A 19,471-nucleotide genomic window follows, 5' to 3' on the forward strand; every position below is an offset into this window, starting at 1 on the left:
TAGAAGAGTAGAAAAAGAAGTAGAAAAAGAAGAAGAAGGTCTCACCCAGAACTCCGACCTCCAGCCCCAGCAGCCCGTCTCCGATCTTGTTGTAGATGTCCACGGCGCTGAAGTCCGCCGCGATCGTTTTGGTCTCCACGCCGCATTTGCTGGCTGAAAAAACCCAAATAAATATAAAAGCACGAAGGGCGTGGAAAGAAAGAAAAGCAGCAGCTGGCGGCGAGCGGTTTGGCGAAAGCAGAAGACGAGGAGAAGACAAGCAGACGGAAAAATAAAAGGATTTAAACCCCGAAATAATCCGTCTTCATCAGAGAGGAGATCCCTCGCTTAAGAGGCGGCTTTCATTTAATTGGATGGATTCACTTTGGGCTCCGGCAGGAAGCTTCAGGGCCCCCGAGGGCCCGGCCCGCCGCCGCTCAACGGAGAGGAAAAAAACAAAACAAAGAAAAATAAAATTAAAACAATTCAACGCGGCGGCGTGTAATCCGAGTCGCTCGGCCCCGTCGGACCGAGGGATTTCCACGTGATTTATGTGCAGAGAAAAACATTTTTATTTATTTTTTATTTACAAAATGAATAGACGTAATGGATTAGGACCAGGGGAGGAAATGTATATTTTTTTTAGGGGGCAGTTTTTGCGCACAGTGACTGAAATCCAGGGGCATTTAAAAAGAAATTGGGGGCACTTTTTGAAAATAATAAATATACTTATTTAGGCTAACAGTATCGATCAATTGTCATAAAAATGGCAATAATAAGACTATTAGGCCGTCGTCAACAGATTACAAATGTTTTCCTTGATTTTTTTAACATAAATCATATTCAATGTTATTCTTATTTCTTTGTGGTTATTTATTATTATTAAATTTTTTAAACAACTATTCAAAATTATTTCTTTGTTTTTTTAATAATTTAAAATTATATTTATTGATTTTTTGTACAGGCAATACAGATAGGACACACAACAAAGAACAAAAACAAAAGGCTATTAAATTATCATAATTATTAGAGGAAACTATGGGGGCATTTTTTGCCTCTTCTCGTCATATCGGGGGCAGAACTATCTTTCCTCGGGGCAGTTTTGCCCTTTGCCCCCGGTGAGGACTCACAGATGGCCTTGGAGACGTCGTCCAGCTTCTCCTGGGAGCGGCTGATCAGCACGATGGCGAAGCCTCGGCGGGCGAGCTGCGGACAGAACGGGTCAAATGGTCATTATTCATCGTGTCTGAAGACCGACCAATCGGTGACAACCACCTGTCCGTGGGCGCCGTAGTCCTACGTCTAGCTTTCCGTGACTCGGGGTGAACTGGGATAACAGGTGAGGCGGATAAATACACATCACCTGGTCAGAAGGTTTTCATGTGGGCACTAATGAGGAATTCAATTAAAGAGGGCGTGTCATACTCAGCAGGTATTTGGGGTTTCTACGAGAACATGTTTTAATTGTCTTTAATGTTAAAAAAACACATCATCTTTATCATGGTGTTTGCATATCTATCTATCTATATATAGTTTACATATTTTTAGGGGGCAGTTTTCTCCCCCACTGACTGAACTCCAGGGCATTTGAAAATAAATTGGGGGCACTTTTTGAAAGTTGTGAAAATAACATTTAACCGTTGTTCAAAAATCATATACTTATTTAGGCTTACAGTATATGAGAAATTGTCATGAAAATGTAAATAATAAGACTTTTAGGCTGTAATAAGACTATTAGGCAGAAGTCTACAGACTGAGTTTTCTTAGATTTTTTAAAACTAAAAACAAACAAAAATCAGACAATCATATTCGATTGTATTCCTATTTTTTGGGTTATTTATTGTTATTACAACTATTAAGAATTATAATTTATTTCTTTGTTTTTTTATAATTCAAAATTATATTTATTGATTTTTTTTTACAGCTGGACAGACGAAACAAAGAAAACAAAAACGCTATTAAATTATCTAAATCCTCGGAGGCATTCGTCTCCTGGTGATATCGGGGCAAGAAGAACGGTGTGTGGGTCGGTCGGCCCCCAAATGTACAAACTTAAAAAAGATTAGTTTGTGGAAGACTAAATAAAAAATGGCAAGAAATGAACGTTCAAAACAAACTTTATAGGAACAAAATCACATTTACATGTTTAAAACATTTTTCTTTTTGAGAAACCCACAAACTCCGACAGTTTCAAGTTACATTTTCGGAGTTATTGCATAATCCGTCCCACCGAGGTCTCATCTTACCTCCTCCGCGTAAGCTTTCCCGATCCCGTCCGTGGCTCCGGTCACAACTAAAATGGAAAAGAACAATAAATGTAAAACTATAAAACATCGTTAATCAAATATAAAAACGCAGACTTAAATAAAACAAAAGGGGAAGATGCAGAAGGATTCTTTACAGGAACAGAACTCTGGTTCGTTCTTTAACTCTGACGTTCAGAAACACGTGAAGATCAACATCACGGATCAGAAAAGGAGTCAAAGAGGTTTAAAAAAAACGGTGAGTGACGGTTGGACGTGTCCTCAACGCGCCGGCCGTCCGTCTGCAGCCCGCTCCTCTCCTACGGACAGAGAGCGCCACCCCCAGGAACTCGGTGTCACCGCACGCAGCCCAACGCGCCGCGGCCCGGCGGCCCGATACCGGCACGGCGACGGGCGACCGCCGAAAAGGACCCGAGATGAACTAAGTGACTCGGCTGCCCGAGGCCGAGGGGCGGGTGGAGGTCCTGCAGGACGAGTGGACAGGGGGGCGGAGGTGAAGGAGGACAAAGAGGGGGAGAGGATGGGGGGGGGGTCCTCTGTCATCAGGGGCAGTCCAGCCAACGGATGCCCTGGAACTGCCCGTCACAAATAACAAATTCCTATTCTTAGCGAGGAATTATTCATCACACATCCGGGCTAAATATAACCGAACCAGAGCGGCTTGAGGCCGAGGAGTTCTACTCCACTGTGTGTGTGTGTGTGTGTGTGTGTGTGTGTGTGTGTGTTCTTCGTCATTTTTAAAGCGTCGCCGTTGTGTAATTATTAACACAGTATTCCGTTCCGACGGTGTGTGTTGCATTGTGGGTGAGTCCCACCTCCTACTTTCCAGAGGGGATGTATTGGCGCGCCGAGCGGCGGGGGCCTCTAGGAGCCTCTAGGGGCCGCCGGCGGGGCTCCGAGACGCATTAAAAATGCGACGGGTGACGTGAACCGGCAGAGCGCCGCCGGTATTTAAATCAGCCGGAGTCGTCGTGAAGTAGAGACGGCGACGACTGAATAAAATTTTTTTTTAAAAATGTAAATCGCAACTGATTCATCGGCCTGCAGGGGGAGAGGAGGGGGGGGGGGACACGACACATGGGGGATCCTGGGGGAAACTAAAAATAGCACAGAGGAGAAGGGGGGAGGGGGGGGGAGTGATGGGGAGTCTGCCGGCACGACGATGAGGGGATATCTTTAGCTGCTGCAGGAGGAATCGTTGTTTGCAGGTCGGAACAGAACAATAAATAAATAAATTAAAAACTCAAAATACATTTTTAAAAAGCCGAGTGCCTGTCGTTCCAGTCGAATGAGACGCAATCTATTTTGGGGGGGTGGGGCTGCCGTCTCCTGCTGGATGTCGGTCATGCCGGCGAGCTGCTGTAGCGGCGGCACTCTCTGGGTGACGGGGGTCTCGCCGTCGGGAGGACCGGGATCACGTCGTCTCGCTCCGCACCCGAAAATAATTTTTTAAAAGCCAATAAAAAAAGCTCCTGCTCTACGTTTCCTTCCCGCTGGAGGAGGAAGAGGAAGAGGAGCATCGGGAGGGTTTCATGGGGTGATAATTGGTCCGGTCCAGGTTTCAGTTCATTCGACCGGCCGCTGCAATCGAGGAACGGTGGGAGACGTCGTCGGTCGAGAAACATCTCGGAAAAAGAAATCTCGGTTTCATGGACTGATGGGACACGAGACGCACCAAATACAAATAAAAAACATTTGAAGTCGTCCCTTTGAACTGTGAGAGGTCATTTTATTTATTTTTTCAATCTGTCAGCCTGCAGACGTATGACGTCATAAAAAAGCTCTGACGTAAGCGATATATGCTCATGCAGTATAATGCAATATAATGCATTACATTGCATTTATATTGCATTATAATGCATTGTATTGCATTATATTATATTGCATTTATATTGCATTATATTGCACTATACTGCAGTATAATGCATTGTATTATATTGCATTGTATAGCATTATATTATAATAGATTATATTATAATGCATTATATTGCCAGATGAGCTCAGAATAATGAAGGCATTGTCTCCGATTGCAAGACGTCATTCATTCATTAGCATGTCATTACAAAGGTGGCCCTGTTAGTCTCTCACAGTCACTCTTTCTCTAAACACTCATACACACACACACACACACACAGAGCAGTGAACCAGTCTCATTTTGTGAAAGGCTCCTCTTGCGTCATCAGGCCCCTCCACCCATATCCGCATTTATTTGTGTCGGTACGTCTGACGCGTTTCCATTTTTAACTAGATTTTTTTTAAGACGTAAACTTTTGGCACGCGTCCTGAATACATTTGAGTTTCTCTGATGAGAAACACTGCTAACAGAACAGATGATGCAACAGTATACGTGTGTAATTACATCACGATTCTTTTTTGGGGTGTAATTTATTGTCGTTACATTTTTTTTAAACAACTATTAACAATTACAACTTATTTCTTTTCTTTTAATTTATGTTTATTTTAGACAATCATATGACATTTATTATTTTTTTAGGCCTTAATAATTGTTGTTACATTTTTCCAAACAACTATTAACAATTATAACTTTTCTTTTTTTTAATTTATAAATAATTATATTTATTGATTTTTTTGTATGTGCCTACGGGCAATACAGATAAAACACACACACACACAACAAAGAACAAAACGCTATTAAATTATCGAAATTATGGGGCATTTTTTGCCCCTCCTGGTGATGTCAGGGGCAAAATTATATGTCTTAGGGTCATTTTTGCCCTTGTGTATTTCCGACGCGGGATGCAATATGAAATAACTATATAATAAAAGATAATTAACTCAGAGAAAAGGTTGACTAATACTTGTGGTTATTTTACTTCCTTGTGGACCTTGAACACCAGAACAAACAAAACATCAAAGCGACGCCGGCTGCGTTCAGACTTCAAGCTTCGGGACAGATGGCGAGCGCCCGGCCCGATTCCGTAATCCCCCCCGAGCCGTAATCCCGCGGCGAGATTTACGACAACGACAAAAGGCCGACCGTTCGCCCCGCTCGCTCTTTTTATTTTTTCGAGCGGACGCAGACAAAAGAACGGATTTATGTGCGGCGGCAAAATCTTATCAGTCGACGAGAGCCGACGGGGCCGACGCGTTGCGCAACAGAAATGACGTCATCGACAAAAGAAACGTGTGTGCGATCTACATCCCCAAATTGGGCTTCATTAACAGCTCTGCCTTGAAGTTTACTTTTATTGATAGTCGTTTCATTCATGGATATCTGCAACGTCCACTTCATGCATGAGGTCATCGTTGTAGCTGATGTTGACCTACATGATATATTGTTTTGTCGTCCCCTCCCCATGTAGACTATTACAAACTCTTCTCATTCCAATGCAGATATAAAATAAATACTGCTGCTCTCAAATTGAAGTTTTATCCAAAAAGTTTCCGTGAGGTGGTTCAAGTCATTTTCCCCCCCCAGACATAAAAAAAATTGAGAACCCGTGCGCTGCGTTTGTGGAATATAAATATTATAAGCGGGGAGGTGTTTCCTCTGGTCAAAGGCATCATTGCTCAACAGGCCCGGTTATCTTTCACTGATAATAGACTGTGTGGCATTGCAACAAACAAATGTTTATTCGAACACTGTTATAACTGTGTTATAGTGTTGTAGCCAGATTCAACAGGAGGCTGTTGAAGAACCTCAGTTAGAGGCGCAACCCTGACTTTCAGCCAGAAGAGGTCAGTAAACAGTGCTGCCAAAGAGCTTCCTGAGCAGCTCATTATTTATTATTTAAGTATTATTTGGGATTTTTATTTTTATATATACAAGTACAAATATATATATATATATGAATATATATTTTATTTATTTATATATATAGCTCATTATTTATTATTAAAGTATTATTTGGGATTTTTATTTATATATATGTATATGTACAAATATATATATACAGGACTGTCTCAGAAAATTAGAATATTGTGATGAAGTTCTTTATTTTCTGTAATGCAATTAAAAAAACAAAAATGTCATGCATTCTGGATTCATTACAAATCAACTGAAATATTGCAAGCCTTTTATTCTTTTAATATTGCTGATTATGGCTTACAGCTTAAGAAAACTCAAATATCCTATCTCTAAATATTAGAATATCATGAAAAAGTATACTAGTAGGGTATTAAACAAATCACTTGAATTGTCTAATTAACTCGAAACACCTGCAAGGGTTTCCTGAGCATTGACAAACACTCAGCTGTTATAAATCTTTTTTTTACTTGGTCTGAGGAAATATTAAAATTTTATGAGATAGGATTTTAGAGTTTTCTTAAGCTGTAAGCCATAATCAGCAATATTAAAAGAATAAAAGGCTTGCAATATTTCAGTTGATTTGTAATGAATCCAGAATGCATGACATTTGTTATTTTAATTGCATTACAGAAAATAAAGAACTTTATCACAATATTCTAATTTTCTGAGACAGTCCTGTATACATATATATATAGTTCATTATTTATTAGTAAAATAATATTTGGGCTTTTTATTTATATATAAATATATGTATAAGTACAAATATATATATATATATATTTGGACTTATATATATATAGCTCATTATTTATTATTAAAGTAATATTTGGGCTTTTTATTTATATATAAATATATGTTTAAGTACAAATATATATATATATAGCTCATTATTTATTATTAAAGTATTATTTGGGCTTTTTATTTATATATAAATATATATATATATATAAGTACAAAAAATATATATATAGCTCATTATTTATTATTAAAGTATTATTTGGGCTTTTTAAAATATATATATATATATATATACACACAAGTACAAATATATATATATACATAAATACAAATATATATTTTATTTATATATATATATAGTTATGTTTATTTATTATTAAAGTATTATTTGGGCTTTTTTAATAAATAAATATATATATAATTTATTTATATATATATTTTCTTTTTGTATTTATTAATATTACAAGCAGCTTTGTTTTTTGCCTACATTTTAGCAACACGCGATGCAATATAAGGCTGCCGACTACTGAAAATGAACACGACGAAGAAGAAACGTTTGGCCATATGATATTGTATCTTCCATTTCAGCACTACACAGCACATGCCGTACATACAACTCATAACATATGACCAATTCAGTTTCTCACCTGCCCATTTCCCCAGCTCCGCGGGTGACACGAGCCGTCCGTTGCCCAGCACCCACACCCGGATCCCGGCCAGCAGCCGGTACACGGTGCACGCGGACAGCCAGGCCGCGGTCACGGCGCCGAGCCACAGCAGCGGCGTCTGCGCGGCCCCGAACACCGTTTCTCCGCTGGGCCACATGCCTGAAACACACGCTGCTCTGTCTGGACTATCCGGTAAAAGAAAAAAACGAAATAAATAAGAAACGCTCAAAGTGCAAATGCGTGCGGCAACAAATAAATCCGAATATTACTTCCGCGTTATCCGCTTCCGCGTCTGCCCTCGGCTGTCTGTGATTGGTCCGTTTTCTTCTTCGGTTACCGGTGTAGAAGGCAAGTTGTAGAGTAATTTGTGCTTTACTACCCCCTGGTGTTTCACCTCAGAACTTCTTCCCGTTTTTTATATAGATATTTTTCTACATTTTTTTATAATTATTTTAAGAAAAAAGGTATGTGGTTAATGTACATTTCGGAACGGTTATGATTTTATGATTTTTTTCATGATTGCCGTTCATGATTGGGCATCATGTAATTATATGTAAATAATGTTTTTACCTCAAATATATATATTTATGAATGTATATTTTAACAAAGTGCCCCAAACATGGATTTAACTAGTATATATATATTTTTTTTATCATATCATTTGTGTATTCAATTTTAAAGTTTCCCTCCAAAACACGTTTAATGCTTTGGCTTCAATCTGTTGTTTTCCTTTTCCTTTTTAATGTATTTTTACTTTAGAGAAGTTACAAGACATAATTGAATTTAAGTTAATACACACACACACACACACACACACACACACACACACGCAGGACGCACACGACTCAGCCAAGTGGAGCAGACAGTGGTCTATAATGTGAGAGTGAGCGTTACATAAGAGCATTGCATCTAAAAATAGAAATGCAGCAATGGTAAACAGGAGCCTATAAACCGCCGGCTCGAAGCTTACAGAGGAACCTGAATGAGACGTGGATTAAAGCGCCATCTCAACTCAAAATGGACCCGCTGATCGCAACCGTGAGGGCCAGGTACCGTGGGCCCGGATGCAGAGCGAGACTTAAAAATGTTGCATTGATAAAAATAAAAAGATGTAAAAATAGACGAAGCGAGAAGTCGACTCGTATAGCTCTGAGAAAACATGTATTACAAGTTTATGGACGTCTTTTTAAGGACAGAAGATTCAGCACCACGTGTAGGCGGACAGCTCCTCGTCATGTCATCATTTGTTATTTTTTTGGGGAGAATGGCACTTTTATCAACGTTCACTTCTGTCACAAACACACACACACACACACACACACACACACGGTTACACAGCAATCCAAATGCAGTGGTGTTATTCACTAGAAGTACACATGGATCAATAAGGAGGCACGAGAGGGTTTCACAACGGTTTTATTGAAATACTCCTGGAAATAAATGGTTAAAAGCATCTTTCAAATTAATACAGAACACATAGAGACAGTTAAGTTAAAGCAAAATTACGTGAATATTGTTCACACATTAATTAGTCTTTTTGCTGAAGGCTAGGTTTCTTTAAAAAACTAAATGTCCGAAGACATTATGACATATTTTGAAAATTATATATATTTTAAAAAATTGGTTTAAACAAGACAGAATGTCATCAAATGTAAAATTATGTTCAATTAATACATTAAAAAAGGGAGAGAAGAAAACACACACGAGGGGAGAGAATAAAATAAAAAATATAAAGTTAAAAGAAAAACAATCAGAGGGCAGATCCTAAATGTCCGCGTGGCTCTTTAAAGCTGCCGGGTTCTTTCACACTCATGAAAATAAAAAATACAAACGCAAACAAGTTTGAAATCCACCAAATCACCTTTTGTTTGACAGGAAAAGGCACAACCTGCACACTGTGCACAGTTAAGTCAAAATATAACGGTAATTGTATTATTTATTTCGTTGTTTTGATCGAACACTTTTTTTTATGTGGTTAAAATATGTTCCATTACATATTCTTTTTTATAAGCTTTTTTTTCTTCTTTCTGAGTAATTGTTGTTACTTCTCCTTGAAGCAGGTGAGCTCATTTAAAAATGTTTAATTTCAACCAAACAGTTGATTTTTTTCACATTTGCGTTTTACAATTATGAAGCTTTCTGCCATTGTTTTCACTTTGAAATATCTTCATCATGCACGTTCGTGGTGTTTAAAGTACCCTCCTCTCCCTCCACATGCAGAAAAGTAACGGTTCTTTAGTGGTTGATGGTTCTTTTGAAGAACCATCAACCACGAAAGAACCGTGTCATTTATGTGGATGGTTTGTCACGTGGTTCTTTGGGATATTCAAAGGTTTTGATTCTTGTTTGGGCCATTGGCTGGTGTGTGTGTGTGTGTGGGGGGGGGGGGGGGGGGGGTTGTATAAATAATGTAAACAAATAATTGCAAAAGGTTCTTTAAGAGACTTTTTTCCCCTTATTGTCTTCAAAGAACCACAAATGGTGCCTCAAAGAACCATTTATGGTGCATTTTTGAGGCGCCGTTTATAGTTCCTTTGAGGTTCTCTTTGAAGTTCCTTACACGTCTTTTTAAGGAAGTGTTCACGAACCGTGGTCCAAAAGGTTCTTCTGTTGCATCACTCTGAAGAACCAGTGTTGATTCCAGATGGTACCTTTATCTTTCTGAAAGGTTCTTTGTGGAACCAGAAACGGTTCTTCTCTTGCATTACTCTAAAGAACCATTTTTGGTTCCAGATGTCCCCTTTATTTTTTTAACTGGTTCTTTGAAGAACCTTGAACCGAAAGGTTCTTTGATGAACCAGAAACGGTTCTTCTATTCCATTACTCTGTTTCTTCCTCTCCTGGTTTCAGCGCAGAGCCTGAACACAACCTGTGAACTGGAGTGAGATTTGGACTCACCAATAACCAGAAGACGTCCTGTTTTTATTTTATTGTTGCACACGGGATCCTCTCCTGGTAATATGCGCAGATCTTAAAGAAGAAAGAACAAGAAATATAAATGAAAAACTGTTTGTTTACACTTTACTCACTCTGTGGATCCCCCCGTTGGCCCCACAGTGGTTCAGTCCCCCCGAGGAGAGACGTTGACGACCTGTTGGGTGGAAAGGAAGAAACACAAAAATGATGATATGAGAACGCAGAAGCGAAGAGATCGTCATGGTAACGTGGTCACTGTCCGGGTACCTAATGGAGAAATGAAACCTGGAAACATTAAGAAACTTCCACATGTTGAGAATTCATAGAGGAATCACGAACTCTCCAGATGAGCGTGTTGTAGGTTTTGGGTTCAGAAAACTAAAAAGGCGTATTTAGAAAACAGGAAAAACATTTAAATGACACGGAAACTCCTGAAAGTGCACAAAAAAAGAAGAAAAGATTCCCAATTAATTTTCCATTTGAAGAAAACAAAGAATCCTTATTTAAAGCAAGCAACCCCCCTGCCCCCCCACACACACACACACACACACATCTGTCAGTCTACTTCCCAGATGTTCAGATGTCCACTCAGCAGAAATATAAGAATCAAAACAACACATTCCCAAAATAAAAAAAACCTGTACATAAGAAATATACATCCCAGTGGAAGGCGTGTGTGTGTGTGTGTGTGTGTGTGTGTGTGTGTGTGTGTGTGTGTGTGTGTGTGTGTGTGTGTGTGTGTGTGTGTGGATTCATGTTCACGTGGAACATCGTGTTAATTTGACGATCTGTGCACACTCGGAATGGAGCTTGTTTATTTTGTGGGCGGGGCCCACCTGACGCAGACTCCAGTGACTCCACACCTCGGCGGTGTAACCTCTGACAGCAGCACGTGACCTCTCGGTCCCCCGCAGCGTGCACGAGCGACGTCCAGGTCCCCCACGAATGCTTTTTGGGGTAAGGGCTTCCCAGAGTCGAGTAAGCACAGCAAGCCCAGACCGCAAAAAGATTCGTGACGGACAAAAAGCCCCCGAGGAGGGTGGTGGTGGTGGAGGTGGAGGGGGGGCGGGGTCTCCAGACGAAACAGCACTATGTGTGTGTGCGCGAGGGCGTTTACAATTGTTTTAATTGTCGGTCGTCGGAACATCAAACGACCGAAATACACCCGCCTCCGGGGTTCGGTGTGGTTTTGCGGTAGCGCGCGCAGCGTTGTTTAAAAAGAGAGAGAGAGAGAGAGAGAGAGAGAGGGGCGGCACCGGGGCTCTGACGAGGGGTTTCCATTGGACGGGACGTGCTCCTCGTCAACCAATAGCGACGCAAAGAGGAGCACCTGAGACCTGAGCAGGAGGCCAGAGCACCTGACAGCCCCCCCCCCCCCCTCGACCCCCCTTCAAACATCTACTATGGACACTTGCACCAAACAATATGACTAATAACATGTTTATATCTGGTGTGTGCCCCCCCCCCCCCCCACGTGCATCATTTTACACACTGAGGGTAAAAATAAAATAAAACGAGTTGAAAACGATCCTCCATGTTTCATGAAGAGTGAAGTTTCCTTTAATTCGCAAAGGGTTAACCTGGAGGGGAGGGGGGGGGGGGCCACACCCTCTCGGTTTTCATTGGGCCCTTTTATTATTATTTTTTTCATTCGCGGACGCGTCTCCCAGCCGGTCACGATCCCCCCCCCCCCCCTCCTCCTCTCCTATCTGTCTCGAGCGCGCCGGAGCCAGACGCCGCTGACGCAGCGCGCGCGCCTCACTCGCTCACTTTTTGGTTTGTTTCTTGCTTTGCAGTCACGACTCGAGACTCAACAAGGACACAAATAATAATAATAAACACAATAAAACAACAAGGACGGTACCGCGGTGTTACTGAGCCGCTCGGGATCCCCCCCCCCCCCACACACACACCTCCACCCCTCTCCATCCCTCTCCTCCCTTCAGCTTCTGCATGAAAAAAAGAAAAGTATAGAAGAAGACCAAAATCACCTAAATCGGAGCTTGGTGATGGAGCTATTTTATCCTTCTTGTTCTTCTTCTTCTGCACGTTTAAAAGCGGGAGCGCGAGCCCGGAGGACGAGCCGCCGCCGCGGCGGTGTGTGTGTGTGTGTGTGTGTGTGTGTGTGTGTGCGTGCGTGTGAGGATCCTCCGCGTGAAAGAGCACTTTCAGCACCACCGCCGGAGGACAGCTCCCCGCTCCCAGAACCAGACCCTTAAACTCACGTGTCTTTTATTGAATATAACGAGGAACATCCTGCAGCATTAACACTACACTGACATACACCCCTTTTTTATTTGTATTATTTGAGGTTCTTGCTCATAACTGAGGGTGATTCCCGTGTCGGTTTGATATCCTTCCTCCAAAATAAAAAGAGCAGAATCCACTTTAAAAGACTCGTGACAACGCGGTTCTTCTTCTTCTGCACACAATCGAATATTTACAGCTATTTTGCATCGCTGTGAATTAACACAACAACAACAAAAAGAAAGACAGAAGATACATAGCAGAGCTTTTAAGGGAGAAAATGGGCTAAAAAGGGAAACAGGTGCAGCGAGAACTCACCAGTGAAGCGGCGGAGGCTCCTGGAGGAGGAAAACACGAAAAGTAGTACCAGAAGAAAAATGACATTTTCTGTCCACAACAAGACGCGCCGAGTCTTTTCTGTTCTTCCGACTGTGCACACACTGTACTCTTGAATGGTGTGCCTTTTATAGGAGTGATGCCCCCTATCTATTTCTGGATCACGAGCCAACCCCGTTTCTATTTTTAGCTCGCGCGTGATGATGAAAAAAAAGAGAAAAGCTCGCAGAGGTTCCTTGGAGGAATTTCGAGCGTGCAGCGTTTTGAGAACCGGGCGCGAGCTCCCCGCGTTTTTCCTCTCTCTTTCTCTCTCTCTACCCCCCCCCTCCCTCCCTCCCTGTGCACGACCAAACACGCGCGCACGCGCGGCAGCATCTCCCTAATAATGATGCTGCATATGGAAGACACCGCACTGCCCGGAATAGTGGGCAGAATGTGGCTTTAAAAAAAAAGAAGTGTCATTTGCTGCTGAAAGCTCCCCCCCTCCCCCCCTCCATTCCTCTTCCACGCGCACGCATAAGCGCGTGAGCACACCACCACATATAACAATAAATTTAAAAAAACTAAAATGCTCACACGAAGCTTCAATTATGAATAGTATTATTTTTTCATTTCTTCCGTATTATATGTTATTATTTTTTTACGCAGCTTGTTTATTTTATTATTATTTTCACCCCCTAAAAAAGAAGAATAATGAACCACTTCCGGTTCCCGGAGGCTGCGTCAGTCACTATTGACGTCAGGTGGAGAATCTCCCACTTTGAAGGTGGAAGCAGGAGCCCCCGTTGTCTCTACGGTGGCTTAAACACACACACAAACACAAACACACACACAAACACACACACACACATACACACACACACAACCTCGATCCAATGAAAAATCTGCTTTAAAAAAATGAAAAAGGTAAAATAGTACACAGTTGATGTACTAAAGGAGCTGTAGCCCCCCCCCCCCTCATTTAAAACTACAGGGGCTATTGTGTGACACACACACATGCACACACACACACACACACACAAACAACCTCGGTCCAATAAAAAATCTGCTTAAAATAAAAAAAGGTAAAATATCAGAGGATGGTCTAAAGGAGGTGCAGAACCCCCCCCCCCCCCCCACACACACACACACACACACACACTCCCTCCTTTAAAACTACAGGGGCTATTGTGTGACACACACACATGCACACACACACACACACATTGGCCACAATAAGACACCAAACATCCCCTCTCGTATCTGTATAAAGGTGGGGTTTAAATCACTCCGGGGTCCGGGAGTGACCCCCCCCCCCTCGCCCCCATGCATGCGCGTGATGATGATGACGATGCGGCCCCCCCCCCCCCGCACAGGGCAGAATGCTGAGGCGCGTAGTAACGGAGCGCCGCTCGGCCGACTGCTGATGCTATTTATAACTCTCATCCTCTCGACTTGCGCGGCGCTGCGGGTTTCTGCGTGGCTCCGGGTGAAGCCCACTATACTGTACGGGGGAGGCCATCCCATAAACACGGGAGGGGGGGCACGCGCACGTGGGGCCGTGCTCGTCAGGTCGTGTCTTTATCAATGTGTCTCTTTAAGAATGAGAGCGCGTCTCATTCATTAAAGCTGCAGCCCGGAGGAGGAGCTCCTCCAGCAGGCCGTTTACATTCAGCTTTATGTGGGGTTTTTTTTAATACAATTGATGCATAATATACATTAATTATCATTTTTGTATTTATTTATTTTTCTAAATGCAGATTGAATCCATCTTTCTGAACAATAATGCACCTTATATCACGTGGTACAGACCAGTGGACCTGGTTATGGTCCTCGAGGGTCTGAAGTTTCCTCCTATCTCCTCCACACACGATCAATGACCGATGGTTCGCGGTCACGTGATCATTTAAAGGCGCAGTGTGTGTAATTTGGTGGCAGACTGAAAACTGAAACTACGGTGGCCGAGAGAGATTACGCGAACGTCCATATTTAGAGCGAGGAGTTTGGGGGTTTGTCCATTCTGGGTTGCTGTAGAAATATGGCGAAAATGGCTCGTTCAGGTGTCCTTTTGACTTCACGTCTCATGGGGTCATCGGACCCTATGAGACGGCATAGATCCTATCTGCCTGATGGATCATCGAGGTCTGGGTCGTGGAATTCCTGCTCCTGACTACGCCACTGTCCTGTTGAGACTCCGCCCACTCCTCCTCCCCACCGCCATCTGCCTGATGGATCGTGGAGGTCTCCATCGTGGAATATGCCTACTATGAACTATTCATACACTCTGTCATATTCATTGAATGTATTTTAACTCTAAATCTGTCCTTCTGTACACATTACATCTATTGCATCTGTCCATCCTAGGAGAGGGATCCTCCTCTGTTGCTCTCCTCCAGGTTTCTTCCCTTTTTTTCCCCCTGAAGGGTTATTTGGGAGTTTTTCCTGGTCCGATGTGAGGGTTTGGGGCAGGGATGTCTATGTGTACAGATTGTAAAGCACTCTGAGACAAATTTGTAATTTGTAAAATTGGGCTATACAAATAAACTGAATTGAATTGAATTATATATACTAAATAATAAATAAAACATTTACTGTATATCTACGAGACCCGAGGTGACGACTCAAATCATGAATTTGATTGTTTAAGATTCGTCCTGACACACACAGAAAAAACGACAAAGCGTTTTACATTAACTTTATAAACCTACAAACTATCATTCATTATACCTGTGTCCTCGAATTGTATTGTATTTTATATATTGTTGTTGTATTTGTGTTTGTTGCTATATGGACTAATGAGTCTGAAATAAAGGATATCTACTGTATGTATATATATATATACTGTATAAATATATGTTATATTATATTATATATATAACATATATATATTATAATATATATTATATTTTTATATATAATACTTGATATATACATACTGTATATATATTATATAAATGATATATAATATATATATATCATATATATGATATATATATATTATATTTGTATATATTATATATATTATATTTTTATATATTATACTTAATATATATATATGTATATATACATATATATATTAAGTTTATATATATATCAGTGTTTTTACGTTTAATAAATGGAATATGGTTTGTTTGAAGATTATTTTTACCTGATCTGGTCACGGTGCTTTGAAGACGTTCTGGAAGCTCGTGGTTGCCGAATAACTTCCTATTGTCCTCCACACGAACAGGGGGGGGGGGGGGGGGGGGACTTGAGATGGTGGAGTTGCTTCTGGAGCTGTCCGTGGAGCTGAAGCGAGAGCGAAGCGGTTAACACAGCCAGGAGTGATCTCAGACTTAAAGACCTGTATAGTAATCACCTCAGAGCCCGGCTGATTGGGTGGGGGGGGGGGGGGGGGGGGACACACAAAGGGACTTCGGTGTTAATGGCGGTGAAAACTATTGTCCCCACAAGGCCGATACATTTTTATTACACCGAGCTGGAAATAAACGTCCGGTGAATCCCTCGTGAATACTCACAAAACAGATCTAACGCAAAGCTCTGTGAACGTCTGGTGAACGAGTGAAATGTTCACATGAAGTCCTGGAGAGACATGAAGGGAGAAGATATTTAAAACTCAACACACTGGTATTCTTATTTCAAGTTTTATATCTACAGATTTAATGGATGTTTTTATGTGGGAAAAAGGAACTTACATAAATACTCACAGAGCAAAAGTGACAAAGTGAGAACATATGAAAAAAACATGATGCGCCTTTTGGATGCCCTTCCATTGGAGAAATATGATTATTTGCCTATGTGGATGCCCTTCTAGTGGAGAAAACATAATCATTTTCTTCTTGGATGCCCTTCCACTGGAGAAAACATGATTATTTTCTTCTTTGAAGTCCTTCCACTGGAGAAAACATGATGTGCCTTCTTGAATTTTATCCAGTGGAGAAAACATGATGTGCCTTCTCGGATGCCCTTCCAGTGGAGAAAACATGATTATTTGCCTTGTTGGATGCCGTTCCACTGGAGAAAACATGATGTGTTGCCTTCTTTGATGCCCTTCCAGTGGCGAAAACCTGAATAAATCCCATCTGGGATGCCTCTACGGTAGGTCAAACATGATAAAGTGCCCATTCGGTGTCACTTCCAGTAGAGAAAACCAGAAGCATTGCACTAGGTGACATTTAATGGGGACAGCATGTGATGTCGGATGCTCTCCACGTTGCCCCTCTGCATTCACCTCTTTATTAATGTGTTGCCAGAGACGCCACTGGATGAACACACGATGGAACAAAAGTCGTCCGCATGTTTACGCAATACATATTTTCTATCGACTTGTATTTATTATTAATGTGTATTTCCCATTCTGCGATAATTATATTTTCCGTGTATTTGTCGAAGCAACACATTATTTTTCTTTTGATATTCAGAAGATAATAACACAGAATCCCTTTTCTAATCACTTTAATATGACGTGGCTGCAGCAACTGATTCATTCTCTCATCTTCATGACATCAGATGATACAACAACAATAGAAAAGGTCCAGAAATGGACGGACTCTCTTCCTGCCGTGTTGAGATCTCGCTCCACTCTTCTAGTCTCAGTGTGTTTAAAATCGTCGTCTAACGCTCACTACGGTTATGTAATATCTTGCAGCGACATCCATTCAGTGAGACTATGATCGGCAGCGCCGAGCCGAAGATATCCACACGCAATACGCAATAACCCAAAAAGATTTCGACGTGGCGGTTGTGCATTTAAAAAGTTTTTGCATCAGAACCTCAAAACATTTTCTAATTCCTCCGATGTTACCTTGACCTGAACGTGACCTTTCAGCATATATTTAAGAAGCAACGTTTGTCTGGCACATATAGATGCCCCCCCCCCCCTAAAAAAACTATAATTCTACCACTCCAGATAATATAAGTATTACTAAAATTCAATCAGTTAAACAGAAGATTGACAGATTAGTGCTACACTTTATATATATTTTCTTTATACATAATAATGATATTTATCATCTAGCTCAACTAGATTTTTATTTAAATCAATATTAATGTGTACATACGTTACTGATTTACTTTACTGCTAATTACTATTGCATATATAAATCTAAATATATATATATAAATATACTGTATATATATATATATACTGTATATACATACTGTATATATATATTTATATAAATATATATAAATATATATACAGTATATATATATATATAAATATATGTATATACAGCAGTGGCGTGCCGTGGGCCTGGGCCTTCAGTGAGGTCCTACACAGTCCCACCCGAATTAATCCACCTCTCATTACATCATTATGATGCCATGGCTCTAGACATGATACAGTTAGACAGAGACGCAGGATAACCAGGCGTTACGTCACCTTGAAATTGACATTTCTCTTCAGAGAATTGCAGGGGAAGAGTACAATACAGTCCAGTTCAACTAATAGGCAAGAACATAGTCGAGTGCAACAGCGTTATATTAATATTCGTCTTCTATCCATTTCTGGTCCACAAACTTTTAGCTTTAAGTCCAACTTTTTTTTACAGTGTGTTCACTAAACAGCGCATTGTCGCAGTTTCACCGTGATGAAGATTAAAGTTCCTGTTTACCCAAACACATGACACAATTAATGAGTCTTTTCAATATGTCCCTCTTGTTCTTCACCTTTTCATTGTGCAGATCCGTTGCCGCTTGTTCGTTGATCTGTAGATCCGCTCCGTGTCCCCAAAAGTTTTCAAAGCACCGATGCTTGTAGGTGCCGAGCCGGACGTTGGTGTCTCGTTGCTGCCTCGGTTAGACAACTCAAGTTTGCAAAGCCAGTGTGGCTCCCAACACCAAATCGATCACTTGCAACAGGCATCCCCAGCAGTCCGGTGTGCAGAGCTTCTCGGAGCCTGTGAGCCGTTGGTAGAGCTCGTAGTTGGAACTTTGAACCTGGCGAACGAACCTCTTCCCCGCCTGTGACAGGCTTTGTAGCGTCGGCGTCGGTCTTAAAGTCGGTCTTGAGAATGGCCTTATAATTATATCCTCGACCAAATCGATATCTTCTCCTCCTTCCGCCATTGTGGGTTAAACAAACAGCTTAGTAGTACGCGAATTAATTCGTTTATCAAATTCAGTTTCCTAGTTCTGAGGTTCTGCATCTACCTGCCAATAGGCCCCGCCTCTCAATATTGGTAATCCAATCAAAAGACGTGCACGCCCTCCGCCTGCTAGCTGCTCTTGTGCCGGTTCCGGGGCCTTCTAGAAGGCCTACAGGAGCCGACTCTAAAGCTGATTGGTTGACACAAAATGTTCATTCCCATTCACTTTAAGCTACCAGCGCCCGCAATGTTGATTCTGAAGGCCTACGGGCAGATTTTAGCCCCCTGGAAACACATGATGGCTGAATATGATTGGATAAAAGATCTAACATAAAGACCAGCCCTCCAAATCTCAACCTGGCGCTGGCAGCAGCGCAACCAAGAGGAACGCTATGAAATTAAGAGAATAACTCTTACTCTGGGAAATAATTGAATGCATATTTGTGGGAAAATATATATTTAGAAAAAAATATATATTCTGATGTT

General features: G+C 41.4%; 1 protein-coding gene and 1 long non-coding RNA gene across 3 annotated transcripts in view; both read right to left on the bottom strand.

Moving 5' to 3' along the window:
- LOC130192343 (very-long-chain 3-oxoacyl-CoA reductase-B-like) overlaps positions 1-7,707 on the bottom strand; it is a 13,486-nt gene extending 5,779 nt beyond the window's left edge. Inside the window, exons 1-4 of the mRNA XM_056412259.1 lie at positions 7,398-7,707; positions 2,226-2,272; positions 1,110-1,185; positions 46-153 (exon numbers count right to left, since the gene is read on the bottom strand). Coding sequence (XP_056268234.1) covers positions 46-153; positions 1,110-1,185; positions 2,226-2,272; positions 7,398-7,575 — 409 coding nt within the window. The 5' untranslated portion in view covers positions 7,576-7,707. The remainder of the gene's footprint in view (positions 1-45; positions 154-1,109; positions 1,186-2,225; positions 2,273-7,397) is intronic.
- Positions 7,708-8,648: 941 nt separating this feature from the next.
- On the bottom strand, positions 8,649-12,984 carry LOC130192346 (uncharacterized). 2 transcript variants are annotated; one of them, XR_008831369.1, is made up of 3 exons: positions 12,900-12,984; positions 10,317-10,509; positions 8,649-8,707 (listed from the first exon to the last, which is right to left on the bottom strand). It is a non-coding gene; the product is annotated as an uncharacterized LOC130192346 (long non-coding RNA). The 2 variants fall into 2 exon arrangements; XR_008831368.1 differs by lacking the exon at positions 8,649-8,707 and adding an exon at positions 8,818-8,983.
- Between the last annotated feature and the right edge of the window lie 6,487 nt (positions 12,985-19,471).

The sequence above is a fragment of the Pseudoliparis swirei genome, chromosome 4, assembly GCF_029220125.1.
Source record: "Pseudoliparis swirei isolate HS2019 ecotype Mariana Trench chromosome 4, NWPU_hadal_v1, whole genome shotgun sequence".
NCBI classification, from domain to species: Eukaryota; Metazoa; Chordata; class Actinopteri; order Perciformes; family Liparidae; genus Pseudoliparis; species Pseudoliparis swirei.